This window comes from Gracilinanus agilis, chromosome 1 (genome assembly GCF_016433145.1).
Source record: "Gracilinanus agilis isolate LMUSP501 chromosome 1, AgileGrace, whole genome shotgun sequence".
Taxonomy (NCBI): Eukaryota; Metazoa; Chordata; class Mammalia; order Didelphimorphia; family Didelphidae; genus Gracilinanus; species Gracilinanus agilis.
The window spans coordinates 778530436-778554007 of NC_058130.1; the positions used below are offsets into that span (position 1 = coordinate 778530436).

The 23572-nt window shown below is 47.6% G+C and overlaps 1 protein-coding gene across 1 annotated transcript in view; it reads left to right on the forward strand.

Annotated features, from left to right (window-relative positions):
* RNF185 (ring finger protein 185) overlaps positions 1–23572 on the forward strand; it is a 36244-nt gene that overhangs the window by 6672 nt on the left and 6000 nt on the right. The window contains exons 2-5 of the mRNA XM_044674338.1: positions 15109–15341; positions 20091–20109; positions 21869–21981; positions 22461–22515. Of these exons, the coding sequence (XP_044530273.1) occupies positions 15166–15341; positions 20091–20109; positions 21869–21981; positions 22461–22515 (363 nt within the window). The 5' untranslated portion in view covers positions 15109–15165. The remainder of the gene's footprint in view (positions 1–15108; positions 15342–20090; positions 20110–21868; positions 21982–22460; positions 22516–23572) is intronic.

Genomic DNA, 23572 nt, shown 5'->3' on the forward strand with positions numbered 1-23572 from the left:
AGAACTGGGCCCAGAGACAGGAGGTCCTGGGTTCAAATCTGGCCTCAGACACTTCCCAGCTATGTGACCCTGGGCAAGTCACTTGACCCCCATTGCCTAGCCCTTATCTCGCTCTTCTGCCTTGGAGCCAATATACAGTATTGACCCCAAAATGGAAGGTAAGGGTTTAAAAACAACAACAACAACAAAAACAAACAGAAATGTGTTAGTGTGAGTGTTGAAGCCACTGTTGGTGTCGAGAATCTGAACAGTGCCACAAGGCTCAGGAAGAGTCATCATCATCATCAAGGACAGAAAGTAAGAAGCCCATTAGTTTGATTTCTATTCCTGGCCCAATTCTACAAAAAATCATTAAAGGAATCTTTAGAGAACAGCTACAAAAGATAGGAGTGATCACCAAGGGCCAGACTCACTCAGTATCCTTTTCTGGCAGGGTTACTAGTCTAGAAGATTGGAAGAATTGTGAGAGTAGAGTTTACCTAGATGTTAGCAAATCTCTCATGATGTTCTTTTTTAATATTTTATTTTCCCAATTACATGTAATCATAATTTTCAACAGGTTTTCTAGAATTATAAGCTCCAAATTGTCATCCGCGCCCCCCCCCCCAAGATAATAAGCAATTTAATGTGAGTTTTTCATGTATTATCATCTTGTATTATTCTTGGGGAAAAGATCTAGAGATGTGTGCTAAATAGCCTTATAGTCGGAGGAATATATAAATTGGATACTTGGCCAGACCCTAAAGTAGTTGTAAGCATTCACTCTCAGCCTTCAGTCTCTTTTCTTGGCCTATATCAAGACTTGTTCATTTATTAGGTCTAAAATGACATTTTGATATTGTTGGTAAAAAATGACCGAGCTGTTGGATGGGTCTTGGTGGAGCTACGTAGCTTCATGTCCTCTATGTACGTTAAGTGATTGCAAAGATGTCTTGCTTTGAGTCCTTGAGAGGACGTCATTCCTTTCAGGAGTGAAGTAGTGAATGGACCAGAAGCAAGGCAGAACCAGATTGGACTTAAACAATCTCCGTAAAACAATGCCATGTTTGAAGGCCATTGTTCCTGACATTATTAGTGTTGGAGTCAGGTTTTAAATAGAGAGCACCTATTGTCAGATTTGTGTTTGTGGCCTGGCCCACTCACCTGATGGTGGCCTTGGCACTGTCACCTTTCTTCTTCAGATTTAAGCTTATTTGAAAAAGAAATGGCCCTTCAGCTCTGAGGTTCATTGAGATCTTTAAGTGTTTTGATTCATTCATTTCACAGACATTTGTTTTGATCTCTTAACGTTCACCTGCGCTTTAAAATGTTACCATCCTCCACCGAAAAGAGCTTCTCATTTTTAATTTTCTAAACATTTTAGAAAGCTATCTTGCTTATAAACTGATCCTGATGTAATTAATCCCAGAACCGTTTTCACTCTTCAGTCTCACCACCAGACTTTGATGACTGGCCACTGACTTTGTATCTCTCTGCCTTTCTGAAATCCAGTTTATGCATGGTTCAAAAGACTTCACCAGTGATGTCATTTTAGTCCTCTTTCAGTACAAAGGATGACAACCATTAGGCACCTGCTGTGTGCAGAACATTCTGCTGAGCATGGGAGGAGCTCCAAAAACTTAGCTAGGACACTGCTTCCTTCATAGAGTTCCCAATCTTAGAAGGGCCCTAAGTAAGGCACAAACATGTAGATGTGATGCTTGTTAGAGAAATTACCGATAGAGAACTCAGGAAAACGTAGTTCTGAAAGCTGGGCCCAAAGTTGATTTCGCCACATTGCATCCTGCCAAGTTTATCACCTGGGGTTCTCACAAGAGAAAAATATTTGTCAGAGGATAGCCCACCTGACTACAGTACATCCTTGTGTTTGCCAATGTTTTCAGATGTAGTGGAAAGCCTGGTAGTTATCCACATGCTGAGTGAGTTGGCCTCAATTTTAGTGGTGGAAAAGTAAATCTTTATTTTTTAATTTTTTTTTTAACTTTACTTAGTTCTAAGGCAGAAGAGCGGTAAGGGCTAAGTGACTTGCCCAGGGTCACACGGGAAATGTCTGAATGATTTGAACCCAGGACCTTCTTTCTCTAGGCCTGGCTCTCTCATCCATTGAGCCAGCTAGCTGCCCCAAGTTGTTTTCCCTCCTGGAGAATATAAGCACATTGAGGGCACAAATTATTTTCTTTGTCTTCACATCCCCAGTACCTCTCTCTGAAATGGTCCATAAAAGTGGGCACTCAGAGAAAGGAAAAGGAAGGGAATCATTTCTAGAGCACCTTCTTTGTGCCGGGCACTCTGTTAAGTACTTTACGAATATTATCTCACAACAACTGAAAACAACTCTGATATATAGGTGCTGTTCTTTTCCCCCATTATACAGTTGAGGAAACAGGCTAGAAGGCAAAGTGACTTATCCAGGATCACAGACACAGTAAATGTCAGTGAAAATGTTTATTGGACTGAAAATTCATCACTAACAAACAGATCTTAGCTTTCTAACAATGAAAGCTATCCAAAAAGGGGAATTGGGCTGCCTTAGGAAATGGCGGTTTCTTCCTCTGGGAGTTTTCAAGCAAGATTAGAGACCAGAGGGCAGCTGGGTAGCTCAGTGGATTGAGAGTCAGGCCTAGAAACGGGAGGTCCTAGGTTCAAATCCGGCCTCAGACACTTCCCAGCTGTGTGACCCTGGGCAAGTCACTTGACCCCCATTGCCCACCCTTACCAGTCATCCACCTAGGAGCCAATACACAGAAGTTAAGGGTTTAAAAAAAAAAAAAAAAAAGATTAGAGACCAGACTGTGCTTTTTTCAGCCCATTAGGAGGAGGAATGAATTTGCAGTTGAGGAATGGGAGACGGCAAGTAGTAGATCTAGGTTGTGCTCAGTCATATGATGGGAATGGTTGTGTACTATTTGAGGAAGAGGTTGCAGGCAGTGTGTCTGGGAACAAATGGATCATAATAGCAGTTGCTTCTACTGCTGTGATTCTGCAGAAAGCAAAGGACAATGGAGAGATCACTTCCAGGATTGATTGTATTCCTTCCAAGGACAAGCATTGGGCATCCCAAAAATCTTAGCCAGTTTGCAGCTGCTATAGAAGATGGTATGGTGGACATTCTTTTTCTCTTCCTTTTTTTTTTTTTTTAACTTTTACCTTCTGTCTTAAAATCAGTACTCAGGTTTGGTTCCTAGACAAAAGAATGGTAAGAAATAGGCAGTGAGGGTTAAGTGACTTGCCCAAGGTCACTCAGCTAGAAAGTCAGATTTGAACTCAGGACTTCCTGTCTCTAGGCCTGGCTCTTTATCTACTGCATCCTCTAACTGTCCATAGACATTCCTTTTCTGTGCAGTTTTCATGAGATTGCTATTGAGGTCCCTTCAAACTCTCCAGTTCTGTGAGTCTATGATTATGGTCTTAGATGGCAGAAACAGAGCCCACGGGGCTCTCTGGGCCTCTACGCAAAGCTTTTCATCTACCAGAACCTGTGGCTAGGCTTTGAGAGTCTAGGGTAGCCTTCTTGTTGTGAGGAGACATTGGAGGAAGGGTATGGTAGAGGTTTCAAAACACACTTGTGTCAAAGTACCCACACACACCCCCTCACACTCCCTGGGAGGACAGATTGAGTTTAGGGTTTGGTCCTGTTGAAGGCCCATTTTATCAGCCTCTGTACCTTGGGTGGTGCCCGTGAGGTGATAAGAAATGTGGAGAAAAGGAAGTTGGCTAAGGAGGTGACACCCTGGCTGTGGTTTAGTCTCTGCAGTATGCCACATACAGTCTGCCTCAGCACTTCCTTTATTGTGTCCTTGGGTTTACAAAAAACACAATCAGAAAGACTTTTAGCAGAAAAAGCAGCAGGAAAGAAAAAACCACCTGCATTTTTCTGCACCCAGCTGGCCTCATACTTGGGCCCAGAAAGTGACCGCAGTTCAGGACCTCGCACAGCAAGAGAGATTCTCTCCAGTTTCCAAAAGAAAAATCTAGAAAGGACTCAAAAGAGGTAGTTGGATGGCTCAGTCCATAGAAACCAGGCTTAGAGATAGGAGGTGGTGGATTCACATTTGGCCTCAGACATTTCCAGCCGTGTGACTGGGCAAGTCACTCACCTCCATTGTCTAGCTCTTTCTGCTCTTCTGCCTTGGAACTAAGCCACAGTATTGTTTCTAAGATGGAAGGTAAGAGTTAAAAAAAAAAAAAAAACCTGATCTTTGTACTGGCCAGAGCAGTACCCAGACAGCTTAGAGGGAGCTGGTATTAAAGAGAAGTAGAAAGATCATAAAGGAGCACTGAGATACTCCTATAGGATTGGGCACCTGGCCCAGATTAACTGTGCTGGGATGCCACAACTGGCATATCTTAATGATCTTGCTAAGGGCACCGTGGATAGAGTGCCATGCCTGAAGACAGGAAGTCCTGGGTTCAAATATAGCTTCAGACACTTCCTAGCTGGGTGACCCTGGGCATTGCCTGGCCCTTTCTGTTCTTCCTCCCTGGAACCAGTACTTAGAATCAATTCTCAGAAGGTAAGGGTTTTTTTTTTAAGAAGAAGAAAGGAAATGGGAAACCAAAAAGGGACTGCAGGCCTGGAGAAATCAAATGATTGTCTTAATTTCCAGAGAAGGAAATCAAGTGGAGTCTGCAGACTGCTACTGTTCAGTGAGCTGATGCCTGTTCCAGGCCCAGTGGTAAACAACCAAAGAAAGGGAAGATCAGGGAAAGGAAGGTGCATTTTTAAAAAGAGCCAGTGGCCTGGCTTCATCCAGAACCAGCCTTGCAGGCTCTCCTCTTCTCCTTTTATGCCTGGGTTCCTAAGCTGGTCTGTCTGCCTAGAGTTTAGCAAAGCCTCAGTCTCTCAGGCCGTTCTCATGGAGAAAATGAGAGACACATTGGAGATTCTGAATTGGCTGTTTGGTGTCAGCTTGGAATGAGGGCTCCAGTGAAGTGTCTGGGCATGTTTGGCTCCCCGTTTAACATTTTTATCAGCAACTTGGGCAAAGGTGGACATGGCATAGATACCAGAGATCAAAGTGGAGGTGGCACTGGTTTGCCCAGAGTGAAAAGGAGTAAAGCACTTAGAAGCAAGAAAGAGCTCATGAGCCAGCCTTGGAGAGAGAATCTCAAGAGGAAAAAAGGCAGAGGCCTAAACTAGGCTTCCAGAAAGAGCTTCACAGGTACAAGTGGGGAACAGCCTAGAGAAAACAATTCATTTGCAAAACTTCTTGGGGTTTTAATGTCTGTGATATGGCAGCTGAGAAAAGTGGCTAGGCCTGGGGATGTGATAGTATGTGTTCCCTGGGCAGCCACTTTTTCCCTCCCTTCTTTTCTTCCTTTTCCCCTCACTCCCTTCTTCTTCCTTCCTCTTTCTCCCTCCCTTCTTTACTTTTCTCCTTCCTGTTCTTTCCTTTCTTCCTCCCTCCTTCCATCTCCCTCATATTAGGATGGACATTGATAAGGCAGATGGTTTTCCTTAGGGTCCTCCCTCCCACACAGTTGTAGAGAAGATTGATGCTCATGTCTAGATTGGACAAAATGGCTTCTGTAATGTTAGTGATGAAGGGGAAGAGATCTTAGAGATCATCTGTGCTCATGGCACGCTACATATAGAAGAGGGAGGACCCAAGAGAGAAATCTACTTGCCACTTCTATGGCACGCTGGCGTGGGAGTCTAGCCCAAACTCAGGAGGGGCTGGTTCTAGCTGCTCTTCTGCTCTTTGTTGGTTATATGACTTTGCATGTGTGGTATAAGCTTTCTCAGGCTACATTTTCCCTACCTGTGAAATGGGGAATTGGTCTAGATTAGGGATCTCTAAGGATAATGGCCATGACATGATCCCAAGACTGTGGAAAGATGTGTTCTCTCCCACCCTTGCTGAGAGAGCAGGTCATGGGGCTTATCTCTGATATAGCTACACTCACCCCCCTGCACCCAGGCTTGCTTCTGGGTCAGCTTTGCCCCTTTCCCCTTGATGACCCTTGGGGCAGCTATAATCTAACCCTGACTACAGCTGCTTTATTAAGGAAAATCACCAACCCCTTTCCCTTCCCCCTCCCCTCAAATACTTAACAAAGGATAAAAAATACAGCCAGGGATATACAAACATTTTAGAGACCTCTGGTCTAAGTCCTGGGAAGTCTCTGGGACTGCGGAGGTCTCTCACAAAATTCTAGAACTGCCACGTGACAATGGAATCCTCTCCAGGCCTAGAGAATGTTCACAGAATCCTAGACTGTCATAAGGAAATGTATGGGGCCATCTAATTCAACCCCTTCCCTTTACAGGTGAGGAAACAGGCTTGGGAGATGTAGTGCCTTCTACCAAAATTTAGTTTGATTCTGACCAAATTGAAGAATTTTCTCAGTTTTCCTTGTGAGATAGCATGGACTAGTGACTCATTGGCTGGCCTTGAATCAGGACGACTCGAGTCCTAGGCACATGGTAGCTCTGTGACCACAGAAGGCACTTAACCTCGCAGTCCCTCAGGTAACTCTGTAAGACCCTGTGTTACCATCAGGCTGCCCGCCTACAGTTGCAGAGGAAGGCCCCACACTGGACATTCCTCACACCAAAGAAATCCTAGCTTGGGACAGAAACAAAATTAATTGAAATGCTTTTCCCCAAGGACAGCCATTTGCCCAGGCGAGGGATCGTATCTGGCAGTTGAAAGCATCGGCTTCCCTTGTGCTTTCTGTAAAGGCCTTATCTGAAGGGAACCCAAGCATTGGTGCTATTGCTGGCTTGGTTTTTTTGCTTTTTGGGGTTTTTTTTCCATTTGTTGGGATCCTGGGTAAATACATTTGACCATTTTCATTCATTGCAACTGCAGCAGTTGTTCCCATCCCAAGTCTGTGATGAGGTGGCTCTTTTGTACTTTATGTTATCTCAGACACTCAGAGCTACCCCACAGGTCAGCGGGTCTGGTCTGGACCAGAACTCTTCCCTCTCTTGGATTACTGGCATGTGGGTGACCAGCCTTGCCCCAGATGCCTCTCTGTTCCTTACTAACACAGGAGTTTCAGAAAAACAATTTGGGAGGGAAGGAGCCACTAAGCATAGTATGGGAAAGTTAAAACAAAATCATCATGGAAAAACAGCCTGTCATGGTGGGAAGAGCCCAGACAGGGAATCAGGAGAAGGAGGGTCCGTTCAGTTTTACTAGGCCAGCCCCTCAGCCAGGTCCTTTCCCATCTCCCATCCTTGGGTTTCCCTTTCTTCTTCTGGAAAATGAGCATTAGGCTCCATGCTCTCTCAAGTCTCATTCAGCCCTGAGGCTGTGTGACTGTGACTTGAACCTTGAGCCCCTAAAGTTGCTCAAATAAAGCTAGAGAAGGGCCCCTCTGCCTTCTGTGCTTCAGATCACCCAAGGCTCAGACTGTGGATTCTCAGGGGCCATTCCAAAGTGCCCCAGAGGTAGAGAAGGGCCTGCAGTGTCAAGGGGAGAGGGAGATAGAGCCCCAGTCAAGCAGGTGAGCCAGAAGGAGAGAAGCCCTAGTGACCTGTGTGGAGATGTGGTAGCCACCATCCCAGAGCCCTCCACATGTGTCATGCTCAGCGAGAGGCATCCCCAGCATAAGACCGAATGTGCCAGATGATGGTTGGCATCCCCCATGTTCTCACGGCACTCTCAGGGATAGATGCACCAGGGCCCTGCAGCAGCCAGTGTGGCCTGACCTCCCTCTCTCATCTGTAAGTATTCTGATATATCTGTTATTTTATCAGTTCGGGAATTCCCTCTCATGATGCACACTGGGCCTTTTTATCCTGTACCCCTTTGGGCCATGTCCTTCTGAATATTCTCCACAGGCTTATCTTCCCCTCCAGCTCTGGGCCTGCTTCACTTTCTCTGCATTACCAGAGGGCATCATCCCTCATCCTCACTGCTGACCAGCTCACCTTCTCTTCAGTTGTATGATTCTGCCCCTCTCTGGGGTCCCTCTTGGGTCCCACCCACCATGCCCCTCTCCATTGTCCTCTGGGTAATGCTCAGCTTTAGTTCTTTGGAGGCCAGAATGGTTCAGGCCTTGCTGTGCCATAGAACAGCCCTGGTAGAACGGTTGGATTGAAAAGTTAGGTCTTTGGCATGGGCCTTTGGGAGCCCATGGTGGTGCTGTCCAGTTTCCCAGGAGCAGCCAGCCCATGGTCCCCCTCCTCCTCAGCGGTGGGGCCCAGCTCCACTATCCATTTCTATTATTATTATTATTATTATTATTATTATTATTATTATTATTATTATTATTATTATTATTATTATTATTAAACCCTCACCTTCCATCTTGGAGTCANCCAGCCCATGGTCCCCCTCCTCCTCAGCGGTGGGGCCCAGCTCCACTATCCATTTCTATTATTATTATTATTATTATTATTATTATTATTATTATACCCTCACCTTCCATCTTGGAATCAATACTGTGTATTGGTTCCAAGGCAGAAGAGTGATAAGGGCTAGGCAATGGGGGTTAAGTAATTTATCCAGGGTCACCCAGCTAGGAAGCATCTGAGTCCAGATTTGAACCCAGGACCTCCCATCTCTAGGTCTGACTATCTACTGAGCCACCCAGCTGCCCCCCATTTCTGTTATTAAGTGAGAATAATAATGGCATCTCCCTACCTCTGGAGTTATTGTTGAGGGTCCAAAGAGATCATCTCTAAAAAACCCTGGATAAAGGCAGCCACTTAGTTGTTGCCCAAGTGGGAGAAAGGAGGGAATTTCCCTTAGCTTGAGAAGCTTGCGTTCTAATGGAAAAAGCAGTGGACTTTGGGTTAAGACAGCTGAGTTCCAGTCCCTTCTTAGACCCTTATGATCATGGAGAAGTGACTTAATAGCTAACATTTACATTGTTTCTCCTCTCAGCCTCAGTTTTTGCATCTGTAAAATGAGGGCAATAATATTTACACTAAATATCAACATTGCACTAAATCCCTCCCAGGCTTCTTGTGAGGAAGGCCCTTAAAGGGCTACGAGGCTATGGCTAGAGTTTGATCCTGGGATCTCCCAGAGGAGGACCTACCGTCTCCTAATCCAGGTCAGCACCTCCTGTAAGACTAATACTCTGAGAGCTAGCTAGACCCTTGAGAGGCCCAGTGCCCCGGCTATCGTGTAGTAGAGGCAATACTCAAACTCTACCTAGTCTTCTTGCCTCTGGAGACTACAGTGGCCTTCCTGAGCTAAGGTCGTTAGGCAGACCCCTATGTTGACATGGAGGGGGCCTTGGGTTGCCCAGTGTTCTCAGTCTTACTTCTTTGAGGCAGGGCCCCAGCAGCAGCCTGTCCCTCTGCAGTCTAAGGACAAGTCTAAGTTCCAACAGACTCACCACCAGAAGATGGTGAATATTTTGGCCATGACAGCTCATGGAGACAAGTCAGCTACGGGGGTGGGGTGGGGGGTGGAGGGTGCATTGGATGCATGAGTCGGAGTGGAGGTGAGACAGACAGACAGACAGACACCTGCCTTGAAGGGTGCAATACACAGACTGACTCCTGGCTGCTCGGGGTTCCTTGGCTGCAGCCTGCTTTACTAGGGATGACTTGCTAGGCTGACCTAAATGTAAATGGACAGTGTTATTTGGTCAGGTGTTTCTAGCCAGACCTGACTTTCACTCTTCTCTGCAGGGTGGGGCGTATCTGGATTTGCCCCCAGCACATAAAAACACAGACATTTCTTCCATCTTCCCCATTTGGATCTAAGGATCTCTGATCATCCCGAAAGGCTTGCAGGGGGGTCTGCATCCCGCCCCCCATAGATCTCACCACTGTCCATGCCCATGCAGTAGCCCTTTATTATGCCCAAAGCCCTTGGGTTATTGCATCACCACCCCCTTTTCCCAGATGAGGGTAGCGTATGTGGGCATTGCTGCCATTTTACAGAAGAGCGACCTGCACTGGAGGAGTCACCAAGTGACTTTCCTATGGTCATGTAGCTAAGAAGTGTCCCAGGGAGTCCTGAAAATTCCTGACTGCAGATTCAGGTCCCTTCCCTCCCTCCCACTGCCAATGCATGGCCAACATACTCTCCCTTCCCATGGCTGTAGGCCTGGGAGCTGGGAGCAGCTTCAGAGATGATCTGAAAAACAAATCATTCAGTTTACAAAGCAAACTAAGCCCAGAAAAAAGATGGCCTGAAGCGCCAGATGTGCAGCTAGAAAGCCAGCTTTGGGCCCAGGCCCCTGATTTTACATGAGCACTCTTTGTGTCAGACTCATGTCCCCAAAATGTAAATAACTGTGTGTGAAGCACTTAGACTGGGAATCCAGCTCTGACAATGGCCCCTGTGGGAATGGCCACTATTGCCCTTTGACCCCCTCCCAACTTCACCATGGAAACATGCCCCCCAGAGACCTGCAGCTGCTTGACTGAGAACTCTAGAAGCTCTATGGTTTATAGGGAAGAGAGTCAGAAGGAACGTAGGAAGCGTCTGTGTCAGCTCCCTCATTTTGCGTAAGAGAAAACTAGGCTATCTGATAAAATAGGCTACACTGACTCACTGGTAGGAGAGAGCCAGGGTTCTTCACCTACCTACTGGGGTGCCTGGATCCCTTAGGCAATCAGTCTGGGGAAGCATAGGGACCCTTTCTCAGAATCATGCTTTGATTTTTATTTTCTTAAAACCTTTGCCTTCCATATTATAATCAATATTGTGTTATCAGTTCCAAGGCAGAAGAGCAGTTAAGGCTAGGCAGTGGGGATCAAGTGGCTCACCCAGGGTCACACAGCTATGAAGTATCTGAGAACAGATTTAAACCCAGGACCTCCCATCTCTGGGCCTGGCTCTCTATACACTGAGCCACCTAGCTGCCCCCTTTAGACTTTTACAAGACGGCCTGGGAACTTAACCATCATTTATAACACTGTTCTGTGTTCCCAATAACTGCCTTAACAAGCCAGTCTTAAGAGAGACTCCTCAGGATGCGAGTTGTGGAAGGAGCAGTGACAAGAGATGTGGGCTTAGGACTCAATTATGCTACTCATCAGCTGCATGGCTTTGGATGTATCGCTTCACTGTTAGGGGCTTCAGGCAGATCTTCTCTAGACATGCCTGGTGGAGCCCAAAGTGAAGGGTAGAGACCGTGCTAGGAGACTCTTTCTAGTCAGTCATCTGTGACACCAAGGAACCTACCAAATTCGTAGTTTCTTTCTGCTAATGCTTAATTTAGTTATTACCTGTATTTGTAATACCTGCGAGTCTCTTCTCTTTGAGGGATTTCTGGGTTCAGGAGGTTCCCAAGTAGCAAATCTGAGAACTCATTTGGTTATGTTCCCACAGAGAACATAAGATGGATGCTGTAAGCTCTGCTTCTGAGTAGGCTCTTGGCCCCTAAGTTTTATGTATAAACTGTGCCTTTTAGTGTTTTCTTCCTTCTCAAGCCCAAATGGGGAGAACTTGGACCCTTGAAAGGCCTTTTTAAAATTTCTTGGCATCTGGTCACCAGTCCATTGCACCATCATTGCAGAAAGGTCATTTAATAGGTTGGAAGCTTACTTGGGAAGGGGAAAGACTTATCCTCTCTTCATTTAAAGTTCTTAATTAGAGTCATCAACTGTCCATATTAAGACCTGCTTTCTAGGTTGCTGATGAAGCATCTGGGGTTGCATTGTCACCTCTGAGCCTTCTTTTCTTCCTAACAACTTCAGGGATATCCTCCTTTGCCTAAAGAACCCCTCTTAGCCTCTCTTTGTGTATTTAACATGCAGCAAGCCTTTTCATCTTCCAGGCACTGTGCCTGGCCCAAGTCACTTGGAATGTAAAGACAAAAATATAACTGCCCCTGCCTTCCAGAAGTGTATATTCCTTTGGGGCGGAGTGGTGAAGGCTGGAGTAAGGAGGAAGAATCCGATAAACCCTGAAAAGTCAATAAAAGATTTCTATTTAGGCATAAGAAAAGCTATAGCTCTAAATATTCAAGTAGATAGATTCTATTCTCATGCTGTTAAACCCAAGCCTTGATTGACCTCACTTCCCTAAGATCCCAGCTCCTCCCAATGCCTTCCTTTATAGAGGGCAGGAACTGGACTTTCAGCTCCCTCCACTTTGTCTCTGCTGCCCTGTCTGGTTTCAGGTCCACAGAACAGGATGTCCCCTGGTAGCCTTCCCCACCACTTTCCTGCCTCTTTTTGTGTGTTGTCTCCTCACGGAGATTGTAAGCTCCTTCTGGGCAGACTGCTTCTCTGTTTTCTTTGTATTCCCAGGCTTACCCCCAAGGTGTCTGGCACTTAGTAGGCATTTAATAAATGTGGATTGGATTGGAGAATTCAAAATCCATCCCCTCCTCCTCCTAGACCTTGGGGTTCACAAACATTAATGAACAACTCCCTGTGTTAGGTGTTGGACTAGGAAAGGCCACCATGCTTATGACTCTTGGGCTTTGGTTTGTTTATTAGTTTCAGTTTGCTCAGATTCTTTCTTTCCCTCTACCCCCTCCCCCACCCATTGAGAAGGTGAGCAATATGACACCCATTATATATGGGAAGTCATGCAGAACAGCCCATTGTGGGGGGTGGAAGAGCCTCGGCTTCAGTCTGCTCCGAGGCAGACAGCATGGCACCCTGGCAGCTTTGGATGTCTCCATCGGTGGTCACAGGTGATGGTTGTCCAGCATTGCTGTCGCTGTGTCCAGTGTTCTCCTGGCTCTGCTCGCTTCCCTTTAAGCCTCCCCAAGTATGTCCGCAAGGCCCAGCACATAGAACGTTTCTTCTGTGGAGCTTTGAATCATCTGCACACTGTCCCCTCTCTCCTCCTGGGTGGGAAGTCTCGCCCAGCAATGGCTCCCACCCATAGTGCCTCACTCACAGAGTGGGTTAAGACATCTCAAAAGACTTAGCTCCGTTTTAAGCTTTACTAGAGGCTTAGACTGGCAATAAGACTTTTGGGACACCTTGCATTAGCCAGTGAAATTAACCCTGTCCTGAGGCCCTGGAGGGGTAGGTGCTAAGGTTAAAGGAGGTTTGGTGTCTGCTCTCACCAGATGACTCTGAGTTAAAATAATAGATTGGGGGGGGGGGGGGAACTCTGTAGATTGAGAGCCAGGCCTAGGGACAAGAAGTCTTGGGTTCAAATGGGGCCTTAGACACTTCCTAGCTGTGTGACCCTGGACAAGTCACTTAACCCCCATTGACCAGTCCTTTACCACTCTTCTGCCAATACACAGTATTGATTCCAAGACTGGAGGAAAGGGGTTTAAATAATAATACATGAGTACATCATAGAGGAGAAGGTGGAATGCCAAGTAAGCCCAAAGAGGAGAAGGGCATCGGTGAATGGGAGCATGGCACAGGCTTCCCACAAGAGGTGGCATTTGAATGGGATGTTGAAGGCTGATGGGAATGCAGTGGGCTGGGCATTCCAGGCCCAGGAATCCTGACCCAGGGCGTGTTCTTTGTGTGGAGGGGAGACAGGATCCGAAGGAAGAATGACATCACACTGTAGAGCAACCTGAATCCACTGTTGACAAATTTGGACTTGACTGGCACTGTTAATTGGGAAGTGATGAAGGGCTTTGGGCAGAAGAGTGTAATGACCGGATGTGTTCAATTAAGTAAATATTTTAGAGAGCACCAGCTGTGCGCAGGACTCCAGGCTAGTCCAGGGATTCTGAAGCCAAAGTGGCAGTCCTCTGAACCCAGATAAAGAAGGTGAAGACTCCCGGAGAGGAGAAGGCTCAGAAAAACCAGGCAAAATGCTTCTGTGAAAATCATTTGCCTTCCTTCCCTTTGCAAGAGAAAAAGAAAAAAATATGGGGATTGGGCAGGGAGAGAGCTGTGCCCCGCCCCCCCATCCTCCCCCACTGCATTTCTACTTTCTTTTCCTCCCCCTCCCCCCAGTCATTTCTCTATACCTACAAGGGGGGCTTAGTTGTGTGGGGGTGAGCAACCTTGCCAGTGAAGCCCATGGCCTGGCATTTGGGGGGGGAGAGAATGTGACCAAATTTAATGAGAAAGAGAGTGAAATAAGAAAGGCAGGGAAGCAGGTCTCCTGAGCCTTTGGGAGGGCTGAATAAAGACTTTATTTGGGGCCACAGGAAGGAAACAAAACCTTGTCTTCGGGCTGGTAAAAATGAATCAGTGGCTTTCGGAGAAGCGGCCTGTGGGGCCCGGAGCTGCAGCTCTCAGCTGCCCTTCTGGGACCTCATGTAAAATGATGTAACAAAGTGGAAAGGTTTGTGGAAAGCGGCCTCCTCTCCCCCTGCCTCACTGTGCTGTCTGCTGCTTGTGGTGAGGGTTGCTCCTTGATACTCCAGCCTGGTTTCTCAGGGTTCTGAATCAGCCAAGTACAGGGAAAAGACCCAGGATTCAGGTGCAGCCTCTCTCTGTAGGAGTTGAAACCCAAGCGGGCAGCTTCTCGTGGTGAGTGCCTCAGGGCTTTACCGGAATGGGGGTGGAGAGCACTCTGCTTCTCTGTTGGTTCTTTTGGAAGGGTTTTGGAGTGGGGGTGACCCTATATAAGGCGTCTTGGAATGTCTGATCTTTGAATAGAAATACTGTGGAAAGAAAGCACTCTGTCACCTCGATGTCAGTCAGCTATTTTGGCCCTGCCTGAAATAACCTGTCAGCTGTGTCTGACACACAGGGTGGGAGGGGACCGGATTTAGATGCCTAGTTGGTTGGAGATGGGCTGGTGCTGTTGACTTCTTGTCATGTGGCATCAGTCCTGAGATCCTGCCCTGAATAGACTCGCCTTCACCTGCTGAGCTCTCATTGTTGGACATGGACATTGCTGGACATGGCAGGCACTCACGGCCCGGGTCCATGTGGGTTAGGCGTGATGGGAACCAAATCTTGCTTCAGATACTTCCTATCTGAGTGAGTCCAAAAGAGTCACTTATTTCTTAGCTAAGATGGGGATCCTCAGAGCACCTCACTCCCAGAGTCATTGGGGGCTCGGGAGACCATGGATGTGCTCTAGCAATAGCAACTTCTTCTCTTGGGCTGATATGGCGATCCCATTGCCTTTCCTGAAGCTTTAAGCTGCCCTGGGTCTTTTCTCTCTCCAGTATTAGGGTGCTTGGGGTGGGGCAGGATTACATTTTCTTCCATCCATGTGTAGTCTCAGCTACAAACTGATCCCCTGGACCCAAGGGTGGGACAGACAAGACCAGAGGGTAAATCCAAATATGTTTGCCTTTCAGCAGCGTAGCTGGAAGATTGTCTTCTTTGCCTTGGACCTTCACCTTGGACGGTTAAAAATGGCCAGCAAAGGCCCTACCGCCTCCACCTCTCCTGAGAGCTCCAGCACAGGGGGCACAAGTGGCAGCAGTAATGGCCCTGGAGATAATGGCAATCAGGACAGCACTTTTGAATGCAACATCTGCTTGGACACAGCCAAGGATGCTGTCATAAGCCTATGTGGCCACCTCTTCTGGTCAGTATTTCCACTTTCACATTGAAATCAGCGGGGCGGGACATGCAGCCCAAGGAAAATAAGAAGCTTGTGGAAGAGTAAAGCCTTCTTGACAGACGGTTAAAATACATGGGTTTAAAACGCTTTCTAGTTGATGAACTCAGCCCAGCCAGCAGGGCTGCTGTGGCTAATGAAGAATCTCCTGAGTTTTGGTTTGGGGATTGTTGTGTTTGGCCACAACAAACCCACACCCACACTACCAGAACCTTTTGTAGATTGATTCCAGTGGGTCTGTTGTAGACCTGTCTGAGGAGGTTCATTATTGGAAATTCCAAAAAGGCGTGGTTAAAGGACACTGGGTCCTTTTCTTCCAGTTGGGCCTGTCCCTTGTAGCTCAGCCCCCACAGACTTCCAGGGCAGCACCAGGGTATTTGAGGAGAGATTCCCAGCAATGGGGACCTGACAGCCTATTTTTCCCTCCTAGTGCCTGCTGGGTGCTCAGCCATGCCAGGGGCTGAGGGACCCAGAATAATGGCCTCTTCGAAGAATTCCCATGTTTTATGTTGAAGTCAGAATAAGGGACCTGTATATAAAGACTTAAAATTCAGTGCTTAATTCTGTGACAAAGGACACCACGGAGAGTGGGGAAAGCACTGACCTGGGGAGGTGGCTACTGACCAGTAGTATGTGTGAGTCACATGGTCTTTGTGACATTTGCAACTTCATCCCTAAAATGAAGAGGTTGGACTTAGTGGCCTCTAAGGTCCATTTCCTGCTTTAGCAGACTAGGAGTCAGTAATTGTAAATTGTTGGAGGTCAGGGGAGGGAAGACAGAGAAGCTGCCATGGAGAAGGTTTCATGGAGAAAAGGGCAACATTTGGGCTAGGGTGGGTCTGGCTTGTGATCAGCACCCAGTAAAGATTTCCCTCTCCCATGGCCCACATCCTGAGAGGCCCCACCCCCACCCCCTAGGGCCCATGGCCAGAACGAATCAGGAACTTGAATCTAGGGCCCCAAGGAGGGGCTTGTCCACTGACCTCAGCCTGTTGAAATCCTCCCCATTGTTGGAGCTAGCTTCAAGGCTTCCTAAAGCCTTTCCTGACCTCTACTGCCCCTTAATGGTTTTGGTAGGGATCCCTCTCTGCCATACCAGGTGGCATCTCATTGCTCAGGCTGTAAGCAACCCCTCAGAAGGTAGGACCCTGCTGCCGATGCCCTATTTCATCTTTGTCTTCTCCGAAGGTTGGTACAGCACTGTGCCTAGGGGTGGTCCTTGGAAACAACCAGAGTGAAGATGGGAGGACGTTAGAATGACCTTGTCAACCAGTCACTGAACACCTATTAAGTGCCTCATATGTACCATGTACTGGGGACAGTGCTATGTGTTAGTGAAGGGATCGGCTCAACCGGACCTGAGGATATCTGATGAGGCCAGGTAGAAAATAAGGTTGAGGGTTCAATTGATAGAGAGCCAGGCCTAGGGTTGGAAGGTCCTGGGTTCAAATGTAGTCTCAGACACTTCCTAGCTATGTGACCCTGGGAAAATCACTTTACTCTAAACGACTAACCTTGACTGTTCTTCTACCTTGGAACCCATACTTAGTATTGATTATTGGAGAGAAGATAAGAAAAGGAAGGAAGGGAAAGAGGAGAGGTAGGATGAACCCAGCTTATGGAAGGCCTTGAAACTCTAGCAGGTAGCCTGGGCTTTTCAGTTTCTCAAGAAGCTTTAGAAATTGGGAGCCATTGAAGGTTTTGAGCAGGACAGTGCCTTCTAAAAATGATATTTTGGATCAAGTCCAAGGTGTGAATTTTTGTTCTGAGAGTTTTGGGATGCCCATACCCTGTGATAACGGGATTTAAGACTGGGTAGGATCTTCAGTGAGAATTAGAGATACATTACATCATCAGGGCTACAGATCACTGATTAGAATTCCAATGCTCAACCTGTCAGCTCTTGGGAGGCTCGTCTTGGTCAGCTCCATTCTTCCTGATATTTTCTTTTTCTTCCTTGACTTCAGGAAATGAGGCTGTGTTGGTCTCTGGGCCGTGATAACCCACCATGGTTTGTGGCCCCTTCTAGGCCTGTATTTGTTGATGGAATTTGCTGCCTCGGCCCACTTGGCCAGGGTGGCGTGAAGGCCCAGGGCTGATGTTAGTTCCAAGGGTCAGAGCCTCATGACACCCACGGGACAGACTAAACTGCGCTGGTCCAACAAGTGGAAAACAATGGCTTTCTCTTGTCCCTGTGTTGTTTTGCTAGTGAAAGAGGTCAGGCTAGACTAGAATAACTCTTGCTCTTCCATTTGCCCATTGGTCCTTCCTCCTCTGCCGTGATAATAGCACTTCAATGTGTATAACACCCTATAGATAGCATTAGCCCCATTTTACAGATGACAGGAAACTAAGTTATGAGGAACTGGGTAATTTTTGCATTTCTTGGCTTTGTTCAGATCATTTCCTCAGATTTTCTTGTTCCTTAGAGTCTAACTATAGGTTTTCACCCTTGGATATAGGAGGTGTTGAGACCTGAAAGGAACCTTAGATTGGGAGCCAGGAGAATTGGTTTCTGTCCTTCTTTGCACCCGGCTGTATTACTTGAGAGGAGTCACTGCTGGGCCTCAGTTTCTTTATTTGTTAAAAGAGAGCATTTGATTAGTCACAGTCCATGTTCACTCTCATGTTCAGTTATTTCTATCTGTTGAGCCTGATTTCACTTTTGCTTTCTGGAAAAAACCCTAAAACCAACCCACGTCCCCCAAAATCTCAGTGAGCGACCTAATTCATTCCTGGTAGTACAGTAGCCAGGGCTTCAGACAAGATGGAAGCCAGAGAGGCCAGAACCCGGTACCCTTCTCAGCATGCTCCACCCGTGGCTTCTACAGGAGCTTGGTACTCAGCTCTCCCCCTTTCTCTGTGATGGCAGCCATCTTCTCTCTGAAATTGTTCTGTTCTTCAGCACTGAGAACTTTTGCTCTCCAGATATTTAGAATCCTTCCAGGGCTCAGGGCTCCATGAAAGGCCTCTTGCATATGTTGTTATCAAGCTTGGGCTTCTCCAGGTCAGACTCCTGGAACTGCCCATGGCTCAGAATAGGCGCAGGACAGACTGTGTGTTATCCCAGGCCCAGATTAGCCCAGTAGAGAGAAGGAAAAAGAGAGGGAGACTCAGCACCCCTCCATCAACAGGCATTTTTTAAAGCAGTGCTGGATGTCAGGCCTGGACACCTGAGCTTCTGCTTTCTTGGCTTCAACAACTTGTTCCCCGTGCTCTGAGAGAGAAAGGTGATGATGTGTCCTGGCGGGAGGAGATGCCTTCCCTAAAGGAAGCAAAGGGTTCTGAGACGAGGCTGTGCTGGGGATAGAAAACCTGCCTTCAGGGAGCTTACGGACAACTATACTATATAGAGAGTGATGTTTGGCTAGAAAAATTCCAGTGGGGGGACCATGGGAGAGAAGCAGTGGAAGAACTGAATTCCAAGAGTGTCAGTTTGGGAGAAAAAGAGATCTCTAGGAAGGATGGCAGCTGATAGTCCAGTGGATAGAGCACTGGGCCTAGAGTCAGGAAGACCTGAGTTCAGATATGACCTCAGGCAGTTATTAGCAGTGTGACACTGGGAAAGTCATTTCACTTCTGTTTGCCTCAGTTTCTTTATCTGTAAAATGGAGATAATAATAGCCCCTACCTCCCAGAGTTGCTGTGAGGGTCAAATGGGGTAATAATTGTAAAACAGCACAGTGCCTGGCACACAGTAGGTGCTATAGCAGTGTTTACTTGATTATTGGAGAGAAGATAAGAAAAGGAAGGAAGGGAAAGAGGAGAGGTAGGATGAACCCAGCTTATGGAAGGCCTTGAAACTCTAGCAGGTAGTAATAGTTAGTAGTACAGGGCCCCAGATATCTGTGTTTGGCCTTGTGCCAACTAATGCTTTTGTCAGTGGCTTAGATAAAGAAAAAAGGCATCCATAACTCAGCACTGAAGAGGACTAATAGACTGGGGCCACAGACACAGTAACAAGGCACAGACAGAAGAACCTGTTATAGGTGTGTGACAGGGACAGGCACCAAGGACAGCATGGAAGGTCCTCGTGCCGTGGCAGCAGCCCTGGGGAAATCAACACCCTGCCAGACCAGGGCAACTGGCAAACGAGGAGGGGGTGCAGTATCTAGAACCCAGGAAACAGTGGACCTGCTCTCCTCTGTGCTGGTCCATCTCTGACGGAGAGTGGGCAGTCCATTCTGAGTACCACGTGTGGAGGAGGATGTTGACAGATTAGGGACTGTCGGGTGGTTAGGATGGTGAGGGGTCTCAAAGAGCAAAGGTATGGGGATTGGCACTGTCTTCTAGTACTTAAAGGGCCCTCATGCCAAAAAGGGATTAGTTAGACTTGTTCTGTTTGATGCAGGGCAAAAGCAGAGGTTGTTGGTAGATGTTGCTTCATGGCTGTGTTAGTTCAGTCCAGAGGGGAAGAGTCTGGCTGACTTGGCAGTGGTGCATTCTGGGGCTCTGAAAGCTTTGAAGAAGATGGAGGAAAAGGAGGAAGAAGAACAGGGATGGAAGGGAAGCCTCCGTGATGGACCAAGCAGGGGCTGGCCTGAACCCCCAGAAAAAGCAAGGCTTTACAACCCTGCTGTTTGGCCTGGCCCCATCCCCACCTCTAGCTTTTCTGAGGCTCCATGGAAGGCCAGGGCTGCTGCTAATGACACCCTTTTTCTGTTTGTCCCCTCTCTCTGCCTGCCCTTGGACTCCTTGCCCCGGGGACGCCTGCAGTTGGCCCTGTTTACATCAGGTAAGATGCCTTTCTTTTTACCCTGTCTTTCATCAGCTTCTCTTGCACAATACCTCCCATCGGCCCTGAGGCCACTGTCAGAAATGGCAATCTCTCCTTTGGGTGGCCTCATTTTCCCCCCTCCCCCTCCTGTCAATCAGAATACACTCAGGGAACAAGAAAGGGACATTTTTAAAGGAGACCATGGAATTTTAGGTGAGAGGCAGCAGAAAGGCCTGGATTCAAATCCCAGTCTGTGACTTAACTAGCTGTATGCTATAACCTTCTTGTCAGATGCCTCCATTTTCTACCGATAATGTTTCGCAGGAATGTTTGTGAAGATCAAGGGAAGCTACAAATTCCACCTTAAGTGTTCTTGTGCCTGGATTCTGGAAGGGGTTTAGGAAGGAGAAGCGTAATCGGTTGGAGTCAAAAGTTGATTGAATTGAATTTGGGCCAACAAAGAGCATTCGTCCGGCCTTGGTGATCCTTATCAATGCTTTGGGGGAAGTGGAGCTTTGCTCCAAGTGTTGAGATACCCAGTTAGATGGGCCTTCCTATAGGTTGGCCCCAGGGGGGGTTCTCTTGGAGCTGCCTACAGGATAAAGGGACCAGAAAGTAGGCACAGGCAAATCTGAATTTTCTCCAGGATGATTTGCAGACCGCTAGCCCTGGGCCCTTTTTCTGCCTTGGAAAGAATTACAATGGCAAGAAGACTTCCCTTTCTTGTAGCATCATGGCCATCCCGTGAAACGGGCAGCCTGCCATCATAGCATGAGAGTGACCCCAGCCTCTCTGAGGCTCTGCCAGAGGAGTCTATGAAAATGGCTTGAAGGACAGGCCTCCCATGGGAGTCTGGATGTGTCCTCTGATGGCCTGATATTTGGGGCCTGCTCTTTCCCACCTCCTTGGCTTTGTCCACCAGGCCCTGGGCGTTTCTACCTCCGCAGCAGCGCCTGACATCTGCCAGTTTGCTTAGGGGAGCCCAGACCCTGAGCTGCTATGCTTCTAGACAGACCGGGAAAGAATGGTTTTTCTTGGGATGTCAAGCCCATGGAAAGGAATAAGACCTGAATCACAAAGCTCCAGGATCTCCCAGACACTGAGTCCACTTTGTGCCTGAGCAAGAATTCCTTCTTCCATATCCGCTGGATGACTCTCCTTGATAGAGAGCTTTTCCTGACATCCAACCTCAGTTTGCCTCTTGGAAGCTTATGCCCATTACTCCTGCCTCCCTCTCTCTGGAGCCAAATAGAAACCTTTTTGCCCTTCAACTAAACACTGTCCCTGTCTCCTTCCCTACACCTAGTTCTTTCAGCCTTCAGAGGTGCTTCTGTACCCTCGGGCAAGTTAATTCTCTTCTTTTTCCTTATCTCACTGGCTTCAGTGAGGTCAGGGGCACAGAGAGCCAATGGAAGCTCAGGGTTTAAAAGGTGACTTTGCCAAGGTGCCACTCCTTAGAGCTGAGGATCATCCCATTCCCCATCTCCCTAGAATGTTCTAGAAATGGGAGTTCTCATGATTATTGTGGGCTTTTAATTAATAATAAATATTGTTTTAGAGAAGGAGAGGATTCAAGGAGGTGGCCTAATGTTTGGGCAAACTTGGGGAGGTCAGTCATAGCATAGCATGGCCCCCCGATTCTGCTAGGCCAGACCCCTGCCCATAGGCCTCCAGGAGCTGGAAAAGGCCCATGGTGGGCCCTGGGTTTAGTTTCAGCTTTCTGGTGCTTTCATCATAGTCCATTCACCTAGTTTGTTTTTCTCCTTTCCTTTCTCAGTGGTTGGAGACCAGACCTAACAGACAGGTGTGTCCAGTATGCAAAGCCGGGATCAGCCGAGATAAAGTAATCCCTCTGTATGGAAGGGGCAGCACTGGGCAGCAAGATCCCAGGTGAGGACCAGCCCCCTGACAGAAGGGGTCCTGAGGGAGGTGATCGGCTCAAGGTCGGATTGTTCCTTCATCTTTGTCTAGTATTGGGGCAAAGCTGGGCCGTGAGTGATGGTGATGTCATCTGATAGACACATGACGCTAAGGCGTTGGGTTTTTGTTGTTGTTTTTAAACTCTTACCTTCTGTCTGAGAATCAATACTGGCTATTGGTTCCAAGGCAAGACGTGTCTGGTGATGATAGTTATCCTTGCTTAAGGGAAATTCTAGCTTCCCTAAATAGATACTTCCTATCTGTGTGACCCTGGGTAAGTCACTTCACCCCCATTGGGGTGTATCTATTTAGGGAAGCTAAAATTTCCCTTAAGCAAGGATAAGTATCATCACCAGACATGTCTTGCCTGAAGCATTCGAACTCTGTTCATCTGTTCATCGTCCTACTTTAGAATCTTTCTGAACTTAGCCCCATTTTTTAATTTTCAGAGAGAAGACACCGCCCCGACCTCAGGGACAGAGGCCAGAGCCAGAGAACCGAGGGGTAAGAATATCCCCATTGAGATGATCTCATTTTTATGACTTGATAGCAAGCATTCATTGCCACGCTTAAACCTCAGAGCAGGTTACATTAGGCTCCTGTCATTGTCCAAGTTTTACTGATGAGGAAATAGAGGCAAAGAGAACTGAAGTGAGTTGCCTAGAGCCTCCCTCTAATGAGTGCAGAATTGGCACTCCCAGCCCAGACTGCCTGGGGTCCAGAAACAAGCCTGGGAAATTCCACCAGGAAACCCTCACCTGTTGCCCAGTTTTGTCTGCCTGGGGAGCAGCATGGCCAGCATCTGTGCTTTAGATGCCTTTAGGCCCCCCAAGCTCAGCTGTGGTGCCCAAAGTCCTTGGCCCAGACCCTCCCTGACCCTGAGGCTCACAGCGGTATAGGCAGCTCCGAGCCAAGCTTGCCCAAGGAAGCAAGTCCTGATGAAATCATTGCGCTTGCTAATGTCACGCTGTCTCCTATTCCCCAAGGGCTCTGCTGAGGAGACATTTCAGTGTGCAGGAGATGCAGAGTTGCTGCTACTCCTTCCCCAGGGAATTGCACTCTTATTAAATCAGCTGATGGACCTTAATAGGTGCTCCAGCTCCTCAGGGGAGTTTGGTACAAGGCCAGGACACAGCCACATACAGTCCCCCCTTGAGCTTTGGAAAGAACATGGGACAAGGGCTCTTTCTTACCCAGGGGTGCTCATGGCTGGCCGCCACCTTGTTTAAAGAGAACACTGGAGACTCGAGCAATGGCACCTCAGATTCTTCTTCTGTTCCTTTCTCCCCTGCAAAGGTTCCCTTCATATTACTTCCCATATATTTTTCTGCTGACTAACAGGGTCCTGTGTGGGACTTTTCTCAGTTCCAACCACTATAGCTACCATTGTGGCATTGGGTCCAAACTTCTTGTGCACCCTTTGGGCTCCAGTGAGGAGAACTGGAAAGGACCCCAAAAGGCTGTGGCTCCCCATGAGTTTTCTAGCTGTGGATCGCTCCCTTGGACCAGGAACCCCAGGGGAGTGAGGGAAGCCGGTGGGAGAGTCAGTCACCTACAGCCC